The sequence below is a fragment of the Schistosoma haematobium genome, chromosome 5, assembly GCF_000699445.3.
Source record: "Schistosoma haematobium chromosome 5, whole genome shotgun sequence".
NCBI lineage: Eukaryota > Metazoa > Platyhelminthes > Trematoda > Strigeidida > Schistosomatidae > Schistosoma > Schistosoma haematobium.
In genome coordinates, this window is record NC_067200.1 from 3,090,460 (window position 1) to 3,112,842 (window position 22,383).

Sequence of the window (22,383 nt, forward strand, 5' to 3'; positions counted from 1 at the left end):
TTATTCAAGGAGTATAATGCAGTGAAATAAATATGGAAAGAGAAAAAATAAGGGACATGAAGAATTCGGAAGATTAAAATTTGGGAGAATACAAAGAGTGGATGCACCTGCGCCACTGCAAACAATTTTGAGTCATATCATTCAAAGTCTTTAACCATAGGTTGATATCGTCTCGCGGATCGCAACCAGGTAGTCTACACCTACCGACATGGCTGAGTTTACTTGTCTTAAACAAACTTCAGCGACTACATACGGTCAATACAACAGAATAAGATCTTTGTTGAAATATTTACTAGAAGTTAGAAGTAATCTATTAACAAATTTTATATTACTAATTAAATCATTAATTCATTCACATAGAGAGTAGGTTGAACTAGGCAGTTAATTAATATAAAGTATACCAGATAAATTATTATAGACATGAATGTATGACGGTTTGAAATATACAATAATCACTGGTAAAAACTCTTCAATCATGTCAGTTCAGTTCTTCCTTGTTCTTTAAGTAAACCTATAATTTTAAGTTACCTGAATGTCGCAAATTTCCGAGTTTAAATTAACTGAAGTCACTAAGAAAAATTATACATCATGTTTACAAGTTGCGAATTGGTTTGGTTTCAAAAACTAAAAAGAACATTGAAATGGTTTCGAATATAATAGCTCCTACGTATTCTCTTTAATTATTCAGCCAATAAGTGGAATTTTCTGACAGATTGGTAGTACTAGTGATAATATTTAACTACTTAAACAAGAGTAGAAGGAGGGAAACTTGAATATGAAGCTCAATGGTTGAAAGCCTAATCACTTAATCAGTAAACCAATACACCCAGTGAATAGAAGCATTACTTACAGTTGTATGAAAATAAATAAACAACTAAAGTATACAAATAAATGTAAAACAACTAACCTGAAGACGATGCATTACTTCAACAAGACGTTGTGCTCTGCTTGAAGGTAGTAAACATTTCTTCTCTAAAATTATTTCCAATTCATTTCGAGGTATTGTATCAAAATGTAATTCAATGAAACGATTACGTAGAGCACGTGAAAGCATCTTAAATAAAAGGAAAATTTGTAGTTGAGGTTCGTTTTCGGAAGAATTAGAAAAATTAACTTAAATCAGAAATGATTTTCAAAAAAAATCAGTGTTAAATAGATAAGTGGATGCACACTTCTGAGAAGTCCCACAGTAAGACGAAACGGTCGCCCAGTACTTAAAAGTTTTCCATGGTGATCTAGCTTCAATTGAATCATGATCTCAACTATTAAAATAACTATAATATCCACAAAACCCCTTCTGAAATAGATAAGTATTATATGGAGAAGAGTTGTGTTCTATGATGGACCACTTTTGGATTGTTAAAATAATGAATATTAATGCTAGTCCATAGACGATGTAAGGTGTTACAAATAAGTCGAGTAATAACTTCTATCAAGTAATCCAATTATTAATACAAGGCTAGCTTCTAATAAACTAATGATAAATAAGCATGCAACTGGTCAGAAGATCATCACTTTATTATAATTATGGTAAAATGATAAATTTCTATGAGCTCAGAGTTGAATATAATGAGAAGTCAATTTAACCATAAGCGATTCACAAGCCAATAATGTAAAGACCTGAGCTCTTCAGTTTTATACTTGAAGCCTAGCGAAACATTATGCTACTGCTTAAACCTAAAGAGAAAAGCAAAGCGGAGTCTGAAACTGTGACCCAGTGATTATATTCAATACAATCATCAATAATAGCCTATTTTGAATTTCTAAACCGTTCTCACTAGGGTAACATCAAGAAGGAATACAAACCTGTCACTATCTGACTTGAAAATAAATGATACACTGATCAAATTATGAAGTCTAAATTATATATATTACAACTTGGCCACAACATACCTTTCGACCAGCATAAAGACCTGGTGGATTCTGTGTAGCAAATAATCGAAAGTGTGGATGTGCTTTAATTGTTTCCTGTGTTTCAGTGATGAATACAGAACGATTATCATCTAAAACCTAAAATATATATGAAGATAAGTAAATATATGAAAAGTAATTTTTCCTAAAGAATATTATACATTCAATGGTGTAAAGAAAACAACAAGCAACTAAGTATAAATCAAAATATACAGGAAACTATGTCTCCAATAAACCAAAAATAGACGTTGAATAACTCCTAACTATTATTTATTCAGTTAATTCAAAAGACGTATGCCAAACAGACAACTGAACTACGCGAATAACTATTATGTATAAATACGTCCATAGTACCTTTGAAATTACAATAAAAATGCAACAAATTAATATGTGAAAAGTCATTTCGGTAATGTTTAGAACGACAAGCAAATCTCATATGACAGAATTTGACGAGTAAACGATAAGATAACAAAGTAGCTAGTCTTGAGGAGCAAATGTGGCGGGGGAGGAGGGGGAAAGATTGAATCACCTTGAATAGTTCTAAAGTTCCGAAACTAAGATATTTTTATTCTTACTTCGAGATCACTGATCCGTTAACATGAGTAACATAATGCTGATCTTATTCTTACATTGAAACATGCTAGAAAACATTATGGTAATTTCAATACAGAGTGTATATTGCACTATCGTAAAATCATTTGTTTAACATATCTAAGATATCTCATAATACAATATTATTTCCCGCATCACACCAAGTGACCAACTTAATAAACAATCACTTATGTTTCTTGGGTATAACAATGATTTTGTGTAATGAAATCCCAAAGAAATTTATGTCATGTACAGTTGAATGATAAGTCACTTTCCAGGTTCCAGGAATAGTAATATTGAACACTTTAAAAAGATGTTTCCCTATTTAGTAGTTAAATCGATCATTTTAGTTTCTGTGGTTGATATTTCTCTAAATACAGTATACTTTGTATCATAATGAACTAACCCAAGTTCGTATGGAGGCAGCGACGTTCTATTGGTACGTCCGGGAGTGAGGAGAGTCAGCTCTCCCTCTCTAAATGCTCTCACATGACCACGCGCATAAAACCACTGCCTTCTCGCACTACGGGTTCGGTGCTTTATCCGGGTTGGTGGGTAGGGAGGGTCCACTTAGAAAAACTGTAATACTCTGATTTCAAACCAGTGGTGTACATGGGCTCCAGGATTCTAAGGAAACAAATGGCTTACGAACCAATCGTTGATCACCGGCTACCATGGAACTCCATTACCTGACGTCGCTCCACTGCTTTGTGGATTAGACCTTTAAGTCAAAGGTTCGGGGGTTGTCCTCCTAAGAAAACCATCTGCTTCTGTTTGGGCACCCGGGAAGTATCTCAGCCCTCACATAAAGCGAATGATTTATGTGGCGCATATCTATTTGGTGCCTCCTTGTACCACTATTTATGTTTAAATAAATAATCATGAACTTCCCACTTAGTTATCATAAGTCTGTACAACCTAACTGCCGCTTTCCGATTTACGCACTCGTCATCATAAGATTTCCAACGTTCACAACCAAAAAATAGATACATTTATTTGTAGAAATAATTTGAGAGGATAGTTTCAAAAAACATAGGTCAGTCCGTCAGTCATATGCAAAGTAGAACCTCGAATATATGTGTGCTTCTATCGGTTAAACAAATATAATACTAGAGAAATGTATAGATTTTCAACAATATAAACTCACTCTATTCAAGGCTTCTAAAATTTCAGTTGGTGCCAAATTTAATTCATCCAATATTATCCAATAACCATTACGCATAGCTTTCACTAATAAACCATCTTTGAAAACTAATGATGTGGATGTCTTTTTCAAATTTTCATTATCACTGCCTTTATTATCTTTTGTTGTGCATGCAGTTGAAGAAACTGTATATGTACCTAAATAAGTTTGTTGATCAGTATGCTCATGATTATTAATTCGATAACACACTTGACCAACACGTTTAGCTAAATATGTAATAAGTGATGTTTTGCCAACAGACGTTTCACCTTGTAATAGAACTGGAAGACCTCCACTGATTAAAGGCAAGGGATATATATTGAAAGAAATATGATTAATTAATATTTAGAGAGGAATTTTATTCATAAATAAATGCTACAACGTATTTGTCAGGCTAATAAATTCTAAAAATCAGTAACCGGATAAATAGGGAGACACAATTAATCGAACAAATAAATTTAACATATTATTTTGTGCAAGAATATATCAGTTAACGCTTGAGCACAGCAAATCAGAACTGTTGTAATACCAATACGTTAACAAATAAAAATGTGATATCAGTATTCCACGCATTAGCTTCATTTATTGGCTTCTTTGTAAATTACACTACTTACAAATCATCAGTAGTTTATTTTGTCCTTAGTCATTTTAATGACATGCACTGATGTGTAGTATCTGGACAGTAACAAACTATTTAACCTATCTATTCGTACCTGATTTCAATGCTTAAATTCATCTTCTTACTTGAAAAATATGTTCGTTCATCTTTTGAAGTAGCTTTTTTGTGGATTTCAGTTTATCTTTTATGTCTTGTAGTAAATTACTTATGTTTCTGTATAACAACACAACCGTTTGTACCTTTCTGATCTATTGTATATATTGTAACCTTATTTTAATTCACTTAATTATTGAATGCACATTCTCTTTGATAATGATTTTAAAAGACTAGTCGATACCTGGGTTTCTTCCTATCCAATGTTTAGTAAATTTCGGTGACTATTAATGTGTTACATAATGGTGTAGAATGATCAGAAAAATCTCGTTTTTAGATTTTACGCATAATTCAGCCGATCAGCTAGAATCTTTCACATGATGTTACGATTAAAATTTATATAACACAAGTGGTAGTAATGAAGTGTTAAAAACAAAACTAGAGTAACAAATGACGATGTAACATAGGTAGATATCAAACACGAAAAAAGTTGTTATTTATCAGCTTTGGTGCATATTTCACGACTTCCAATGTATATTCATCCCAAACAACTATACAAATTAGAAAATATATCAGTTCGATTTTAATATGACCGAGTAAACTGCTAGAATAAAGATATAAATCGACAGTAAACAGTACTGCTTAGCCAACACTCAAGAAACCTATCTCAATGCAACGCAGGGACATGTGGAAATAATACCTGGGCTATATTACTGCGAACGCTAGTTGAAATATTCCACCACTATAATAAACGTTTGTAAATTAACAGGAATGAAAACATTATGAGACGAATTCGACTCATTACATATTGAACCTTTGAAATTTTCACTTACATAATTTTGTGGGTAACTTGTGCATGACGTAATTCATTTTACTTAGTATAAATATTGATAAGTGCGCTCCCAGACATTTAGTGCACAAGATATAGAATAATCACTTCATCCTATGATTTTGATTAACCTTGGCAATACAAAATGATACCAGATCTTATCATTTAAGATAGATAGCTAGAAATCGGCTGAAGTGATATCTCAGACCTTATGTAATAAGCCGAAAGAATGTTACCTCACAGAAAGCTAGATTATGTAACTCCTACTTATGTAATCTTCATGTAAAAGCGTGTAAAATGAAGTAGGGCATAATAAATTTAATCAATATCCTAGTAAGAGAAAGAAATCTAATCAGCATACATTTATTTCAACAATTAGAAAAAGTGGACATACCCTGCAGAGACAACACGTGCCAAATCCTTTAAATTTGCTTGAACACTTGGTGTTAGAATATAATTTCCAGGTAATTCATCTTTATTATCTACTGAAATTGGTTGTTCTGAGCCTTTCGGTAGCCAATAACCTTCAACATTGACAAAATAATCATTGGGACATTTACTAGTTACAATTGAATCATCAATATTATTATTGACTGGGAAATTGTTTAATTGTGGTATAGGTAATGGAGTGTTTAATAAACGTAGTAAGGATGATGAATCTTTATTCCAACCAGAGCATAAATAACGTTGAATTAAAGTATCTAAAATTGGTCGTGATGTTCGACAAATTTGTGAACCAAAACTGAAAAGTAAACCCTGAAAGAAAGATATAACGTTGCTTGTTAATTTCAAAAGAAATTCACTGTTAAAAAAAAATGAAAATGTATTTTTTATATATGCATAATGTATTTTGATTATTATTATCAGAAGGGGGTTTTGTGGAGATTTTAGTAATTTTATAGTTGAATTCATGAATCAATTGGAGCTAGATTACCATGAAAAACGTGGAAACACTGGACGGCCATTTCGTTCTAGTACGGTACCCCTCAGCAGTGCGCACCCACGATCCTGCCTCATGAGATCCGAACCTTGGATCTATCGGGCTCGCGCACGAACGCCTGACCTCTAGACCACTGAACCGGCAATCAACGATGTCAATGTCTAACGTCAACTAATCCACGGAATTGAGTCACAGTCCACCATTGTCTTCAGTGAGTTACTATCTCACAACAGACCTAGTTGAACTCCATTGGTCACTCCTCCTCATTAGAACTTCAGGAAATACATCTTGAAGCCAGTCACTAGTGAAAATATGATTATTATTATTATTATCAGGAGGGGGGTTTGCGGAAGTTTACAATGTTTACAATCAGTTGACGTACACAATAGTAATGATAATGCAACGCTATATTAGATATCTACAAACAGCTTTCCATCACTCAGTCTAGTTCAAACGTGAGAGCATACTATGTGGTGTTAAAACTCGTGGGACAATATACATGAATCATAATCAAATCATCAAACCCAGTAATGTTAACATAGTATCACTAACAGAATCATCATTTTTATCATGTCTAAGTAAACGTAGATTATTCTTCGTAATACTTATATGGTATAGCCAACAAATGTTTAAATAGAGAGAGGGGCGCTAAACACTTCTAACTCAGAAATTTCACTAATAAAACAACAAAATTGATGGCATCGGAGTGGTGTAAATTTCCGATTTTTTTTATGGTCACACTAGCCTTGTAACAATGCAAGCGAATTCACCACAGCCATGGAAGTCCTACTCACTGTCTTCTCGTGACAGCGGTGTTATTTACGAAATTGAAAGAACGAAAAGCGAATGTTTGGCGCTTTAACCGGGTTGGTGGATATAGATGATCCAACTAGGGCACTTGGAAAACCATAATTCCACACCAATGATGCACAACAGGCTTCAAGATCCCGAGGGAACAAATGGTGTATGAGCCAATTATTGGTCACTGGCTACTATGAGACTGCATCTCCTGACGTTGCTCCACTGCTCTGTGGATCAGACCTTTAGATCGAAGGCTCCGGGTGTGTCCCCCTGAGAAAACCACCTGCTTCTGTCTGAGTAACCGGGCAGTACCACAGCCCACTTGTGTGGCGCATATGTATTTGGTGCCCCTTTGTACCAATATTAATGTGTTCAAATAAACAAATAAATAACCAGTTTTATAACTATTTATCCAACAAACATCAATTGCTCAAAAATAACTGAAAACCTGTTTTCCAAGTCATCAGAATAACAGACTACGGTGAAAGAACAAACTGACAAATTACCTGTTCCCTAAACTTTCAGCATAAATCACAATTTCGACAGAAAATTATTGGTCTAATCTAAAAGAAAAAATTTATTCTGCACGAATTTAGCGGGCGCCTACCGTGTTGTGTAGTATCTAGTTTTGATATTGATAAACAAGTTTCCGATTCACAACCTGAACTAGTTAATCGATTCAGAAGGGAGCTTTTATTAATTATGGGGATCGAGAAATGACCACAAACTCATTCATGTATATGTCAGTCAGTCAGTTAGACCCTTAGAAAATTGAACCATATTTTCTCCGATGGGATGTCTTATTCTTTAAAAAAGAAAAAACTAAATCTTGGGGTATTGTGTAACTTTATCGTCTGGCTGATGTCTGATTGGCCTACTGTATCAGTCCGGCTAATTGATGACTTAGGCTTCTAACGATAATACGTACTTTTAGAAGTTCTAGTACACCGAAATAATAAGACAAAGTGATTGGGTAAACAATAGGTTTTACTGAACAAAATTAGGTAAAGCGGTTCAACTAAATTGATTGGTTTTGATTGGTCATCATATTTTAAACAAGAACACTTTCTACATTATCATCATAAATTAAAAAGTAATATGGTGCACAGAACACAAAGAACCAACTTACTTCATACAAGGAACGTAAGATACTTCCATGATAGCCTCGACCAGCTTCAATTAAAGCTCGACATAATGTTCGAAGACTAGGGAGAAAGGACAACAGTAATAGGATTAAATAAATGAAGAGGAGGAGACTGTATTGAAAAAACTTCATTTTGTCCATGGGTCGTTTAGAATTTGGTACAAAAATGAACTGCATAAAGGTCAGACTATTCCTGACGTATCCTCTGTTCACTATGATATACACATACTGCGTCATATTACTTTGTTATAAATAATACAGCGGACGCTATACTTATGTGTGAACGTTAGTTATACTACCCAATCATACAATTTGGATAAAATGGGGTCCGAATATCCAACCAAACAGTTGAGAATCGAGTGTGTATGGTCGTCAAAATCTATATAATATTATAGACTGAGCCATCTTCCGAAAATATGGTTAGATATAATTGAACAAGAGTAAACAAATAAATTCACCTGAAATGTGGTCTTTGACCTACACCATCCACTAAGCCCTCAACAGCAGCTTGTCTCAAAGCTGAATAAAGTCGTACAATTGTCGATAACTGTGATGGAGTTGGATTCAATGCAACTAAATAGGAACGAGCTAAAGTGGCCAAATCTTCACAATTATTTGAGCGTAGAATTTCAATATGACGACTAGAATCAGAATCAATCGATGCCTCTGACTTATTAACATCAATACAAGGATCCAATTCAGGAATGTAAAATTCAGTAAACCGATTACGAAGTCCAACAGGTAATTCACGTTTACCAACATCTGTAGCTGGATTCATAGCAGCAAATAAATGAAAGTCCGAATGACGTTTTATTGGTTCACTGTCGCTGAATTAAAAAAAAACGAAAATAGACAAAAAAATAAAGCGGACAGGTGATAGACAATACTCAGAGCCATTCAATCATTTAGATTAGAAGGATCAAATTAAACTTAATCCATAGTTCACTTAACTGATTCAGGTTAAACGCATAAGCACTATTAAGGTTGATAGATTAGCCAGAACGTGAACGGAGCAAACAACAATAAAATGGCGATCACTATTTTGATTACGAATACCATAGAAACTGATGTAAAACCAATAGCCAAAAGATTAATCATACAGATACTTATATAGACGAAATGATAAAGCACACAAATACCCTTAAATAGGCACGGAAAATTCTAAGAACATTCTTCCGATTAGTTACCGTATTGAATCAAGAGCACTATAAACTGTTAGTCAACTAGCCTTAGTTGTTTTTAGTGATTACACACAATCACATATAGAGAGATTGTAAGTAATGCACCATAAAAACATAACCTTGAGAGTAGTCAACTGAAAATGAAATGAATACTAACCATGAGATAGAATAACGATTAGCCAGTGTCCCTACATGGGTGGGTTTCAGCTGTATTTAAACATGGCGTAGTGCGAAATCATTTTTTGTACAGAGATTGCCAAAACAAATATATAGTGAAACACTAGAACATTTGATATCTTCAAATATGAAAATAATACTTAGAACTAGCATTATCATGTAAGTCAACTAATAGGTAAACTGCATGCAAGTCTGTTCTAGATACTTGCATGAAAACTGAATAGAAGTCTTCATGACAAACGGACATCCTCAACATAGAGTCGACGACAGATGTGAGTCGGCCAAAGTTGACATACCTGATCAGCACGAAGAGATCGATATAATGTGCTAACAATGACAATTATTGAGAGTGAAGTATACATGAACAAATAATGCAATTCAAAATCGAGAGGGAGATAAAGAGTGAATATGTCGGTGTCACTGAATGATTTCGAGCCATGTCACCCAAAGTCTCCAAACACTCATCTCGGTTATCACGTAAACCTCAGCCAGGTTGTCTGCATCTACTAATATAACTCAAACCAGATATTACTGACTTCCTGAACAGATGCTATGTCCTCGTTTGGTTGACCCTGGCTTTCTTCCAACCTACTTCTGCACTAGTAGGCATCGCACGTTAAGGTATGCAGTGGTCATGCAAACGTAACACATGTTCTAATCATCTCAGCTGACAAAGATGCACTGCTTCACCAACCGGTTAGCCATCTTTGCTAAGTATACGATGTCTAACCTCAACCTTGCCTACTCGGACATTTTACGAAACGCGAGAAGTACTTCGAAAACACCTATGGGTAAAACATTCTAACCTACGGGTGTCTTCTAATTTCATAGACCATACTCTTTTTCTAAACCTGATGATTAAATTGTTTAACCACTCAATACATTCACAATTGTACATCCAACAGGAGGAGCACTAACACTCACCATTTTATAAGTGGTATAATTTGCAGGTTCGTTTCAGTTCTATTACCATTTCAAATTAAGGGGTATTGGACAGTTGTTTCATCCTAGTATGAGACTTATCAACATCGCATACTTATGACCCAACCTGAGATCAAGTTTGGGACGTTTAGATCTATAGGTAAATGCTTAACCACTAGAACTATGAAAAAATTCATCCCAAATCAATTTAAGAAATATCTTGACGATTATCTAACGTCACTGATGACAACTGTTTCACTCTCGATATGTTTGAACTCCACCGGTTACAACTTTTTACTAAAATTTCAAAAGCATCTTACAGTAAATCAACAATTTCTTCACAATCCTTTGAAATAATTACCATTTCAAGTAAGACTTACCCACGTTCTGTCAAGATAAGACTACCATATTCAGAATCTAACAGACCACTTAGTGAATCAAGCATCTCAGCTGGAGCTAAATTAATTTCATCCAACAGTATCCAATCACCGTCTTGCACTGCACGAACAAGAGCACCTTCAATAAAAGCAAATCCTAATCCAGGTTTATTTGATTTTGTGATATTTTCTAAACGTTTCTCCAGGATAGTTAGATCATCTAAAAATTTAATCCATTCTGAAGTATCAACTGACGAATCACGTTGAACAGCTACACGAGCTGGATGACGCATCAAAGTGATCAAATCAAGCCAACGTCCAGATTGAAAACAAGTCTACAAAAGCATATTCGTTAAACTAACAAAAATGTAGCAGAATACATATGATTTTAAACAAATCTATTGGAAAATAGCAGATTCTAGACTGAAGCTTCAGATAAGCGATCTTCAATATCAAACTACAAAATGTACATGGCATTTTTTGTTTCGGTTGTCAAATTGTTTTGCAATGGTTTTTATTCATTTGTAATGCCAACCGACAGTTTTCACCACCCAATGTAAGGTATTTCAATGTACCTAATAAATCGTCAGGTTTTCTACTTTCTCCTCCTCCCAAAGATAGCACCTAGACCTTGAGGAGGTTGGTTGTGTTTGCCTATTGTGATAACCCAGCCGAACTAATATTGAGTGAAAAATTTGTGTTTGAAGGTCCGACTGTGTCAGCTACATCGGTTGAAAGGCAGTGAAAATGGAAGTTGGTAGATGCAGACTACTTGGTTGGGTCCGCGTGACTATCGTAACCAATGGTTGGAGACTCTTGGTGACATGGCTCAGAATCGATCACAATGGCATCGGTGTATACATTCTTTGTCTTCCCTTAAACCGTGAGATTAAAATTACTTTAAATCGTTCTTTCTCCGAACCAGTTCTTTCTTCCTGTACTATATCCTCATACACAATTTTTTTGTACATTACTAACATTGAAGTGACTACTTTTGTGAATTCGATGTTCATTTTTTTGTGCTAATGATGTGTAGCAACTTGGAACGATGCATATATGTGCTTGGTCCTACGTTGTAGCTAACTGACAATTGTTTTATTCCATAAAATGTCTCAATAACATTAATCACGATTGAAAAACAAAAAAATCTTATTACTAAATGAAGCCAATCGTACAAACGGATAAATACACAAATCTATTATGTAATTCTAAAATAAACTTACATTTATGTGACCAAGAAAAACTAAATTATTGTCTAATTGAAATGTACACGTAAAAAGTGATTCAAATTTCTCCCGTAATGGTCGTACAAAAACTTGAAAGTCTACAGGTTTAAATCTGAAATTTTTAAAGGGAAAAAAAAGAAAAAGAAAAACCATACATGGGAAGAAATAACATGACAATGTAATAAGGGAATGTAAAAAAAAGCTGAAAACTGAATACACTTTGTTTTATAGACACACACAGAGAGGGAGAAAAAAAGGCACCTACCCTCCCATTAGATCAACACTATCCGATTGTTGATTTAAATTGATTACTCTTAAACGATGACCAGTGAGATAGGCAAGTCGTTGGACTGTAGAAGTTTTACCAGTTCCTGTTTCACCAACAAGTAGAACAGGTTCTTTATGTTGTACAGCAACAGCTAATCGTTCCAATAAGGAAGATGATAAACGAGTAGAAGCAAATGGCCAAATGATATCGTTGGAACTTTGAAGTATGGAATTTCCACTATGCACATGAAAAAAATGTCCAATGGATAAATAGAGATAAGAAATAATCAATAATTTTGCAGCTAATATCAAGTTAGTTAATTTAGAATGTACGACTCACATCCAGTGGAAACTCCATGAAAGTATTAGCGGTGTCCGACAACGAGTGTCTAAATGTAGTAATAATAACTTAGTTGATATTGTTATCTTAAAACATAAGGACATAAGACATAAGGTTCAGAAATTAAAAGCCTAACACGCAATTGGAGACGCAAATTCGAGAGACCTGGGAGAGTATTTTATGAAGTTGAATAGTCAGTATTTGTGGCACATGCGTAAAAACTTGAAGGCAGACGAGGATCGGAAGTAGAAGGAGAAGTAATATTTTGTGATGAATATGGGGTTTGATTATGGACAAGGCGATGTCGTGTGCTATTATAGGTCTAAGGGTGGTTGTCACTTCTCAGATGCCTACACCATATAAGGACACGTTTTACAAAAGGCTTTCGAATGCTTTCCACATCACATAGTACTTCTTAACGCTAGGATGGTAGTCAATTTAAGATATGATCCTGTGGAATGAAAGATAGTTGTATAGGACTGAAATCTGTTCACCTATAATGACGTTCTAATTCAAATTCCAACGATCATGCAACACAAAATGGCTTGCGACGTTATAAGTCATGACTCAGGAGAGAAGTCTATGGTACTCTTCTTATATTATTCAAACACAGTCTTAAATAGGGTAGACTTTTTAACGGATAAAAAGTTATTATAGTTGCATTTTTAGTTGAGTCATATTTTAAAGAGGACTAATTTTGCTCATTATATAACCCTTTCCCCTTTCTGACACCATTAGCTTTTATGTGGAGCATCTTTTTCATGACAGATCAAAACATTTTGTCGAAAATAAACAAATAAATAACGGAAATTACCTTTATAAAATTTACGTGCTCATCACTAAATGGATTGTAGAGGGATTCATAAAAGTTCTAGTGCAAAATAGTGATTAACAAAGTTTAATCTTATAGAGTTGTTTTCATCTCAATTTGAGATGCGTCAATAATATGTGCCGAAGATCTTACAGAGGATTTGTATCCATAACCACAATTTTTTGCGATGGACACGATAATATTAAATCACTATACCAATTGCATTTTAAAGGTTTTTCTAAGTGGCACCAATACCAGATGGGAATTATCCACAAACATCCTTTTTTGACTTCCGACCTAAATCTCTGCATAAACTTAATCTATAACACCAAGTACGAAAATGAACAAACCAAAAAGTGAAGAATTCAGTCTGTCATTGTAAATCATACAAAGAATGTTAGTGATCTTAAAAAAGAACCTTACCCAGACACTTTGATTTCCCATTCAGGAGTTCTCCGACATGGAAGAATAGTACGACCAACCTTTAAAACACTTTTTTGAGGATGTAAGCTGATTTCAATTGATCGGCAGCACAAAATATTTCTTGCCTGAAAATAATAACAAATGTAAGAATCTCAATAAACGATAACAAATAATACAAGTGGGCACACTTCCATTAACTAAGCTATGAGAGATGCATGTAATGAGAGAAACTGTGATACGACCAGACTGAAGTCACGAGTGAGTTAACAACAAGTACTGTAGCTCAGTAGTTTAGAAACTTGTATTTTAACGATATGAAGGGGGTGAAATTAGAAATCTATTTTTCCATGGTGGTCTAGCTCCAATTGACTCATGATCTCAAATATTGAACAACATGCACCAATCCAGTCACAATTGACGGAGAAGATTTGAAAGATGTAAAAACCTTTACATATTTGGGCAGCATCATTGATGAAAAGGGTGGATCTGATGCAAATGTGAAAGCGCGGATCGGCAAAGCAAGAACAGCATATCTACAGTTGAACAACATCTGGAACTCAAAACAACTATCAACCAACACCAAGATCAGAATTTTCAATACAAATGTCAAGACAGTTCTACTGTATGAGGCGGAAACCTGGAGAACTACGAAAACCATCATCCAGAAAATACAGGTGTTTATTAACAGTTGTCTACGCAAAATACTTCGGATCCGTTGGCCAGACACTATCAGCCGCAACCTATTGTGGGAGAGAACAAACCAGATCCCAATGGAGGAAGAAATCATGAAGACGCGCTGGAAGTAGATAGGACACACATTGAGGAAAGCACCGAACTGCGTCACAAGACAAGCCCTCACATGGAATCCACAAGGCCAAAGGAAAAGGTGAAGACCAAAGAACACATTATGCCGAGAAATGGAGACAGACATGAGAAGAATGAAGAAAAATTGGATAGAACTAGGAAGGAATGCCCAGAATAGAGTGGGTTGGAGAATTCTGGTCGGCGGCCTATGCTGCATTGGGAGTAACAGACGTAAGTAAGTGAGATACTGCCCGGGTGCCCAAACCGAAGCAGGTGGTTTTCTTAGGGGGCCACACCCTGAGCCTTCCACCTAAAGGTCTGACCCAATAAAGCGGTGGAGCAACGTCAGAAGATGCAGCCTCATGGTAGCTGGTGAACAACAACAGGTTCATACGCCATTTGTTCCTTCAGGATACTGGAGCCCATGTGCACCATTGGTTTGGAATCACGGTTTTCCAACTCCCTTATGTGGGCTCTCTGTGTCCACCAACCCGGTTAAAGCGCCGGACATTCGCATTTCGTCCTCTCACTTTCGTAAACAACACCCTCGCTGAGAGAAATGTCACTCAAATTCTCCAAGCACTCATCTCGGTTATCACATGAACCTCAACCAGGTAGTCTGCATCTACCAATATAACTGAGGTCAGCGATTACTGACTTCATATACAGATGCGATGAATTGGTTTAGTTGGCCCTACTGGTGATTATCCTGATCAATGGTTGGAGAATTTGCGTGGTGTGACTCGGAATACGTCACAACGACCCGGACTTATTCTCTCTTTGTTCTCCCTTTCAAAGTTATCGTGTACTCTTTACTTCACGGTTTCGTTTTTCCTTCTCGAAAATATTATCCATGTCTAAAGTTTTCTACTACGACTGACGATACTGTTGCTATTTCTATTACTCTGAAATCTATTCTAATAATTTCATATCAGTGCTTACATTGTGTGACAAGTTGAAATGGTTTACCTATGTACCAGGTCAGCTATCACTAACTCGACTTGTAGTCGAGTACATAAAGATATACTTATCTATACTACAGTTTGAACTGAAAAAAGGAAGTGTAATTTATGGTCTAATAACATGAACATGATACAAAAAAATAATCAAAGTAATTTTAAAAAGATCCAACCTACATTTTCAACTGATAAATTCAATTCACCAGCTAGTCGACAAGCTATCTCAAGTTGTTTTATACAATTGCACATTGAGGATAAGAAACAATCGACAGCATTTAGTAGCAACAATTCAGAAAAATTCTCCTTTTCGGTTAACGCTGATATACGTGAACAAAATTTTAATAAATCTCTAACTGATATTCCCCGTAGTCTAGAAGAATTCATAGTACTCTGTATAACAGTACTATCATTTCGGAAGGATTCGACAACAAACGCATAAATATTCATTATGCGATCAATGAACGGAACAAGTGTCGGATACTGATGACTAATAAGCTAGAAATTAAACAAATATTGATAAACCAGTAAAACATTTAAAATTTAGATGGGAACATATTTAGAAAAACTACGGATGCTTTACAACCACAAGTCATTTTATTTCCCTAACAATTAAAGTGAATTTCAGTTCATCTGAAACTTTATACAAATGATAACTCGTGCGTTCCAATAAAGGGAATACAAATATATATCAAATAGTATTTCATTTGCTAAATCGTTTAACTTATCAATAAAGAGCATATGCTTACTTACAAAAATAAATTATGAGAGAAACAACTCAACTTACTAGGTTTGTTTCATCTTTCGAAAAATTTGGCAGTGAGATTACAAAACAGTAACGATCCAAAAACTCAGCCAATGCATTTCCAGATTCTTGGCGAAAATCTTCACCATGACATGAAATAAAACGTCTGGTCATAAACAAGCGAAAATTGGGATGATGAGTGATTGGATTGCCAGAAACGGGATCTAATAGTATGTTATTGTTTGAATTGACTGAATGATTTTTTAGCTTTCTTAACACAGAAGTGATTAATATCTGCAATTCAGGAGACCCACGATCAATATCTTCCAGGACTAATCCATAACCATGTTCTATTGATGAAATCAGAGGACCTGGACGCCATGTAAACTGCCCTGGTATTTCAGTACAACAGTAAGCTCCTAGAAGAGTCTGATAAAATAAACATTTGATAACTAGAGTAAAGTTATTGTAACTTTTGACATGTGATTTTACTTAGGTTGCTTGAACTCACCATACATACGAATGTATGTATTCTAATAAAATTATTGAATCTAAGAAATGACAATAATGTATGCATTAACAATATAAACACTCATTGATACTTTCTTGAAAAATGGTTTTGCAACATTGCAGAAATAAGCTTCAACAAGATATAGTCGTAATGAGGAAAGTGGAATAAAGTTTATTTACGATACCATTCTCGAAATTGTTATAATTTATGAAAACTTGAAAGGATGAGTTGTGAGTTTCAGGTGTCATAAAGGGAACGAGAGTGATAATTTGTTTATAGGTGACTGATCAGTCGCTTTTGGATCCTAATAAAACAAAACAGTAGGCTATTACGGCAGTTATACTCTGGGCTTGAAACCAGTACAATGTAAAGTAAATACAGTTCGTCACCAAAATTTGGAAACCATATACTGAAGAAGGTGTTATTGTCAACAACCAAATAGCAAACTCTTCCTAAATCATACTTATTACAACAGGACTAAAGAAAGTGAGCATAAACGACTGTTTACCAATGAAAACACTGAGTGCACAAGTAATAAGTTATATTATGAGACAGTCATTGACTAAACTCAAAAATTCACGAACTGTAACCTCTCATTTAACAACGAGGAGCGATCACATTTGTTGTTATTCTAACTCCTTTCCTTGAAAATTAACAGACACGTAGCATTTTATTTCCTTCAAAACAGACAACGCGGAATCAAAACAGAAAAAAGCAAGACAGCTCGCCTACTACGGTTTTGGAAGAAACTGGGGATCACTTTTGATGTATGAAACTGCAAACTAATTGTATAAGACTAACCCCTTGGGCCAATAAATGAAAATACTACTAAGCAGTGTTGGATATACTGTTTTTAGAACCATAATCTCTAATCAAGATTTTAAATGTTAACGATTCATGAGTAAGGGACATATCTGTATTTAAATCGTCAACCAGAATTAACGCTAGCAGACTACATGTAACAAGCAAGCTACTTTAACCCAAAAATAATTATTTTGGAAAGTATATTTTAATATTAGGTTTGACATTTATGAGTGACCGTTATCGATTAATTCTAAAGCGGTGTGTTTAGAAATACAAAAAAGATCTCCTTTAAATGACAAGACAACTACGCAAAACCTGCCCCTTGCTTCCATTAAAGACTGGAATCTAGTATCTTTGTCTAATATTTATTTGGTGAGGTTGGTTAAAGCATTCATAACCTCATTTGCAGAGGAATCACTGGGAACCAGTTGGTTTGAAATTCAACCAACTACTTCGCTGGACTTGGCTTTGAAATCTATCTACGGGAAACTAAAACGAAACCCTAAGTTTTCCCTCAGTTGAAGCCCAAATTAGGGTATCTCAATGAATATTCCAAACGAAACATAAGTACGTATCCCGATTACAGTTCACTCATTACTTGATGTTGGCTGGAGGAACAAAAATGATTACAGTCCTTTCATGAACGTGAACTACTTTGTAACTACAGTTTGAATGATTGAAATCAAAGCTGGAACTTTATATACAGAGTGGACGACAAAAACGAAAAAAATTCTGATCATCCCTCAGACTACTGCGACCAATAAGTAAATTAAAGACTACCAAGAGAACTAAGAAAACTTCGCTTACCTTTGCATCTGTATGCTCACTAATCTGAATCGAACGCATTACATTGCAATATTCTTTAGCAAGCTTATTTGCAAGTGATGATTTCCCACAGCCAACAGGACCTGCAATAAGGATAGGTTCATATCTCTCTAGAGATTGCCTGGCAGCAGTTTCAACTTCAGTAAGACGCGAAAAAAGTACAAGCGGATTTTCCTTGCTGTTGGTCCTCAAAATATATAATAAAACTCATTAATTACCATTCACAAGTTGTAATGCAAGTATATTCGGGACTTTTAACTGTAGGTTCCTCTCCACACGGCTCCAGTACCTTTGATTTACGTTTATTCCTACCAGCAATGTTGTAAATCAGCAAGAATAACAAACCTCTTAACCATGCCTGATATCGGTTAAAAATTGCGCGAAATCACTGGATTCGTATTGGTTGATTATTAGTCTTCAGTAATAGTAGGTTGGTGAACCAGTGTTAATCCTGATAGTTCGCCTTTCAGTGAAGGTCCAGCTTCTCCTTGAAAATTTTCACTGATGGGACCGATACCACTTGTTCGGGTAAGGCGTTCCAGTCGTTGACCACTCGATTAGAAATACGGAACCCCACTTTAGGTTGATTAGATCGCGGTTTGTGAACCTTCTTGCTATGGCCTCGGCGATTATTAGTGCTGGATGGAGCAAAAAGATAAAGCATATTAAAGATACGAAATAGCAATATTCTGTCACCTTGCATCCTACAGTACGACAAGGGGAAAAGGTTTAGGCGTCTTAAGCGCTCATTGTAAGGGAGTTTAGAAAGACCCTTCACTAGTTCTGTTCCCACACGCTGAACACGCTCAAGTGAGCTGATATCCTTAATCAGATATGCGCAAGCTGCCTGGATACAGTAATCTAGGTGTGATCTTACATAGGTGGGATATAAAATTCGAAACATCTCGTCAAATCATTTGAATGCTCGACGAAGTGACTATAACTCACAATAACCTTTAGCAGCAGCTGCGTTGAAATGCATAGTTCTTCTCAAGTTTTGACTTATTGTTACTCCTAGGTCTTTATGCGCCTGAACGCATGGAAGAGATGTCTCATCAATAGTATAATGGTAACTATTATCGTGTCCTGAGACTAACTTTTGAGCCCCAACCTCGAGCCCATCTAACTAATTCGTCTGGGTCGGCTTGGAGATCAAAATGGCCAACCTCACTTCTTATTATTCTCCGGATTTCGACATCATCCTCAAACAATGATGTCGACGACTGAAGCAATGGTGGTAGTTCATAGAAAAGGAAAAGTAGGGGACATAAGATGGTTCCTTGGGGTACATCTTTTTTGACCGGCTTCCATTCAAATAGCGTCTCAATAACATTCGCTCTCTGTCTGTGGTCACGTACAAAGTTTCCTATCCACTCCAGTGCAGCACCCTTTATTCCGAAGCTCGGGAGCTTCTGCATAAGACCTATGTGTGAAACATTGTCAAACGCTTTGCCAAAGTCTATGAATATCAAATCAACAGACAGACCGTTATCTAGGGCTGCTGTACAATCCTCTTTCCCAATGAGCATGTTAGTCAAACATGAATGCTTGTTTCGAAATCCGTGTTGCTCCGGAGTTAATGGATTTAACGAATCTATGTGACTTATCAACCTAACCCGAACTATCTTTTCAAGTAACTTAACGACTATGCTAGTCAGATTGACAGGTCAGTAGTCAGATACGACCTGTCTCCGATCATCATTAAATATAGGACTGATTATAGCATCTTTTCAATATCTAGGGAGTTGAGCGAGTGAAAGGAACATGTTGAAGGGAGCCGCGAGTGGTTTCGAAATGATGACAGAAAGAGACGACAGCAGTCGTGGATGTAATCCATCAGGGCCCAGTATCTTACATGGTTTGACGTTAGTGATCGATGGAAGAACAGTTTCCTCAGTCACATGTGCAGATCTTATAGCTGATATCTCAGTGTGTTCAGGACAAATATTTGTAACAATACATGTAAACTTCGCTAGAAGAGTTTGATAAGTCTCAGCCTTTGCCAGATCTGATTCAGCTAGTAAATCTGGATTTTCGTGAAACAGTAACAAGGGAATACCATCACTACGTTTTGTTCGCCGTTTAACAGACGAAAACAATCGCTTCGGATAAGGACGGATATAATACGCCAACTGTCTTTCGTAAATAGTGCGACACCTAGCTATGGTCCTTTTACATATATTCCAGATCTTTTGATATTTACACTTTAATGGTTCGTGTCCTGTTGACAAAAATAAATCTCATAAGTGTTTCCTACGCTTCAAAAACCCATGGAGGGCAATGTGATAACACGTGTTGACCATGGGATGAACAGTGATGTTACGGACTTGAATGTACCCTTATACTCATTCCATTCGTCTTAAATCGATCCGTCCTGATCGAGTTGGCATAGCCTCTGACTGGCGGAATATTAGCTCGCCAGATATAAGACGGAGTGGAGCAGATACATAATGTATACCATCTGATCATTATTCGCTGGTGGGGGAAGATTACATCCTCACAGTAGCGTGTGAGGACAAGGGCTAGCAAGGACAGATCATGTTCCAAGTCAATATTTGTCATTTTTGGCATGCATTGTACAAGTGCACACTGAATAATGGTTGATAGAAGGTCGCTATTAAAACCCCTACCTGAAGCTGTAAACTCTATCCAGTTGACATGGGGCACGTTGAGATCTCCAATAAAGAAATAACATTCTGCCTTCAAAAACAGATGTCTTAAAATAAATTCGGCAGCGAAACAACACGGACTACGGCATATTCCTCCTATAGTCGTTAACCAATTTCTGAACTTCATTGCACAACAGCTACCACACATTTACCACTAATAACTGCCTCCGATATGATTGTATACGAAAGTTATCCCTAATATATAACATTATGCCTCAACCAGCTCCACTGAACCCACCCAACATCGAAGCAGCACCCACGGACCTCCCAATCAATGTTGGCCCACCAACAATTGAAGAAATCAGAATGGCCATCAGACAAATCAAGAGTGGCAAGGCATCCGGAACTCAAAGCAACTGTCAACTAACACCAAGGTCAGGATTTCCAATACAAATGTCAAGACAGTTCTACTGTATGAGGCGGAAACCTGGAGAACTACGAAAACCATCATCCAGAAAATACAGGTGTTTATTAACAGTTGTCTACGCAAAATACTTCGGATCCGTTGGCCAGACACTATCAGCCGCAACCTATTGTGGGAGAGAACAAACCAGATCCCAATGGAGGAAGAAATCATGAAGACGCGCTGGAAGTAGATAGGACACACATTGAGGAAAGCACCGAACTGCGTCACAAGACAAGCCCTCACATGGAATCCACAAGGCCAAAGGAAAAGAGGAATACCAAAGAACACATTATGCCGAGAAATGGAGACAGACATGAGAAAAATGAACAAGAATTGGATGGAACTAGAAAAGAAGGCCCAGGACAGAGTGGGTTGGAGAATGCTGGTCAGCGGCCTATGCTGCATTGGGAGTAACAGGCGTAAGTAAGTAAGTAAGTATGCCTCCTCCCTCGCGACTCACAACTCTACCATTTATAAAACATTCAAGATTCCGATTGTGAAAATTAGAACAATTTGTGTAAGCGAACAATTGTTCTCAACTATTTCCAATGTTTAAACATTGAAAGGACTTTTGTTATCGTATTTTACCATTCTTACTATTATCTGTACACCTGTCTTCCTACTATCAACATGTACTTTTACCTATTATGTGCGCTGACGTATACTATTTCATTGTGATTATTGACCCAAATTACCTTGATTGGTTTAATATTTTCGTATAAATATTCATGTATATTAGAATAAAGCCTGATGACGATCTAATTGAAAACAATTGTTCCCTTACATGTGTTGTTCTAATCTAACTTATAAAACAGATGTAGCCTGTAAT

General features: G+C 36.0%; 1 protein-coding gene across 1 annotated transcript in view; it reads right to left on the minus strand.

Annotated features, from left to right (window-relative positions):
• Positions 1-18,787, minus strand: part of MDN1 (AAA ATPase midasin) — a 100,152-nt gene extending 81,365 nt beyond the window's left edge. Inside the window, exons 1-14 of the mRNA XM_051208350.1 lie at positions 18,698-18,787; positions 18,462-18,657; positions 16,382-16,768; positions 15,775-16,092; positions 13,835-13,959; positions 12,259-12,498; positions 11,991-12,105; positions 10,771-11,102; positions 8,570-8,938; positions 8,097-8,172; positions 5,621-5,982; positions 3,650-3,980; positions 1,894-2,010; positions 908-1,054 (exon numbers count right to left, since the gene is read on the minus strand). Coding sequence (XP_051064681.1) covers positions 908-1,054; positions 1,894-2,010; positions 3,650-3,980; positions 5,621-5,982; positions 8,097-8,172; positions 8,570-8,889 — 1,353 coding nt within the window. The 5' untranslated portion in view covers positions 8,890-8,938; positions 10,771-11,102; positions 11,991-12,105; ... (4 more) ...; positions 18,462-18,657; positions 18,698-18,787. The remainder of the gene's footprint in view (positions 1-907; positions 1,055-1,893; positions 2,011-3,649; positions 3,981-5,620; positions 5,983-8,096; positions 8,173-8,569; positions 8,939-10,770; positions 11,103-11,990; positions 12,106-12,258; positions 12,499-13,834; positions 13,960-15,774; positions 16,093-16,381; positions 16,769-18,461; positions 18,658-18,697) is intronic.
• Between the last annotated feature and the right edge of the window lie 3,596 nt (positions 18,788-22,383).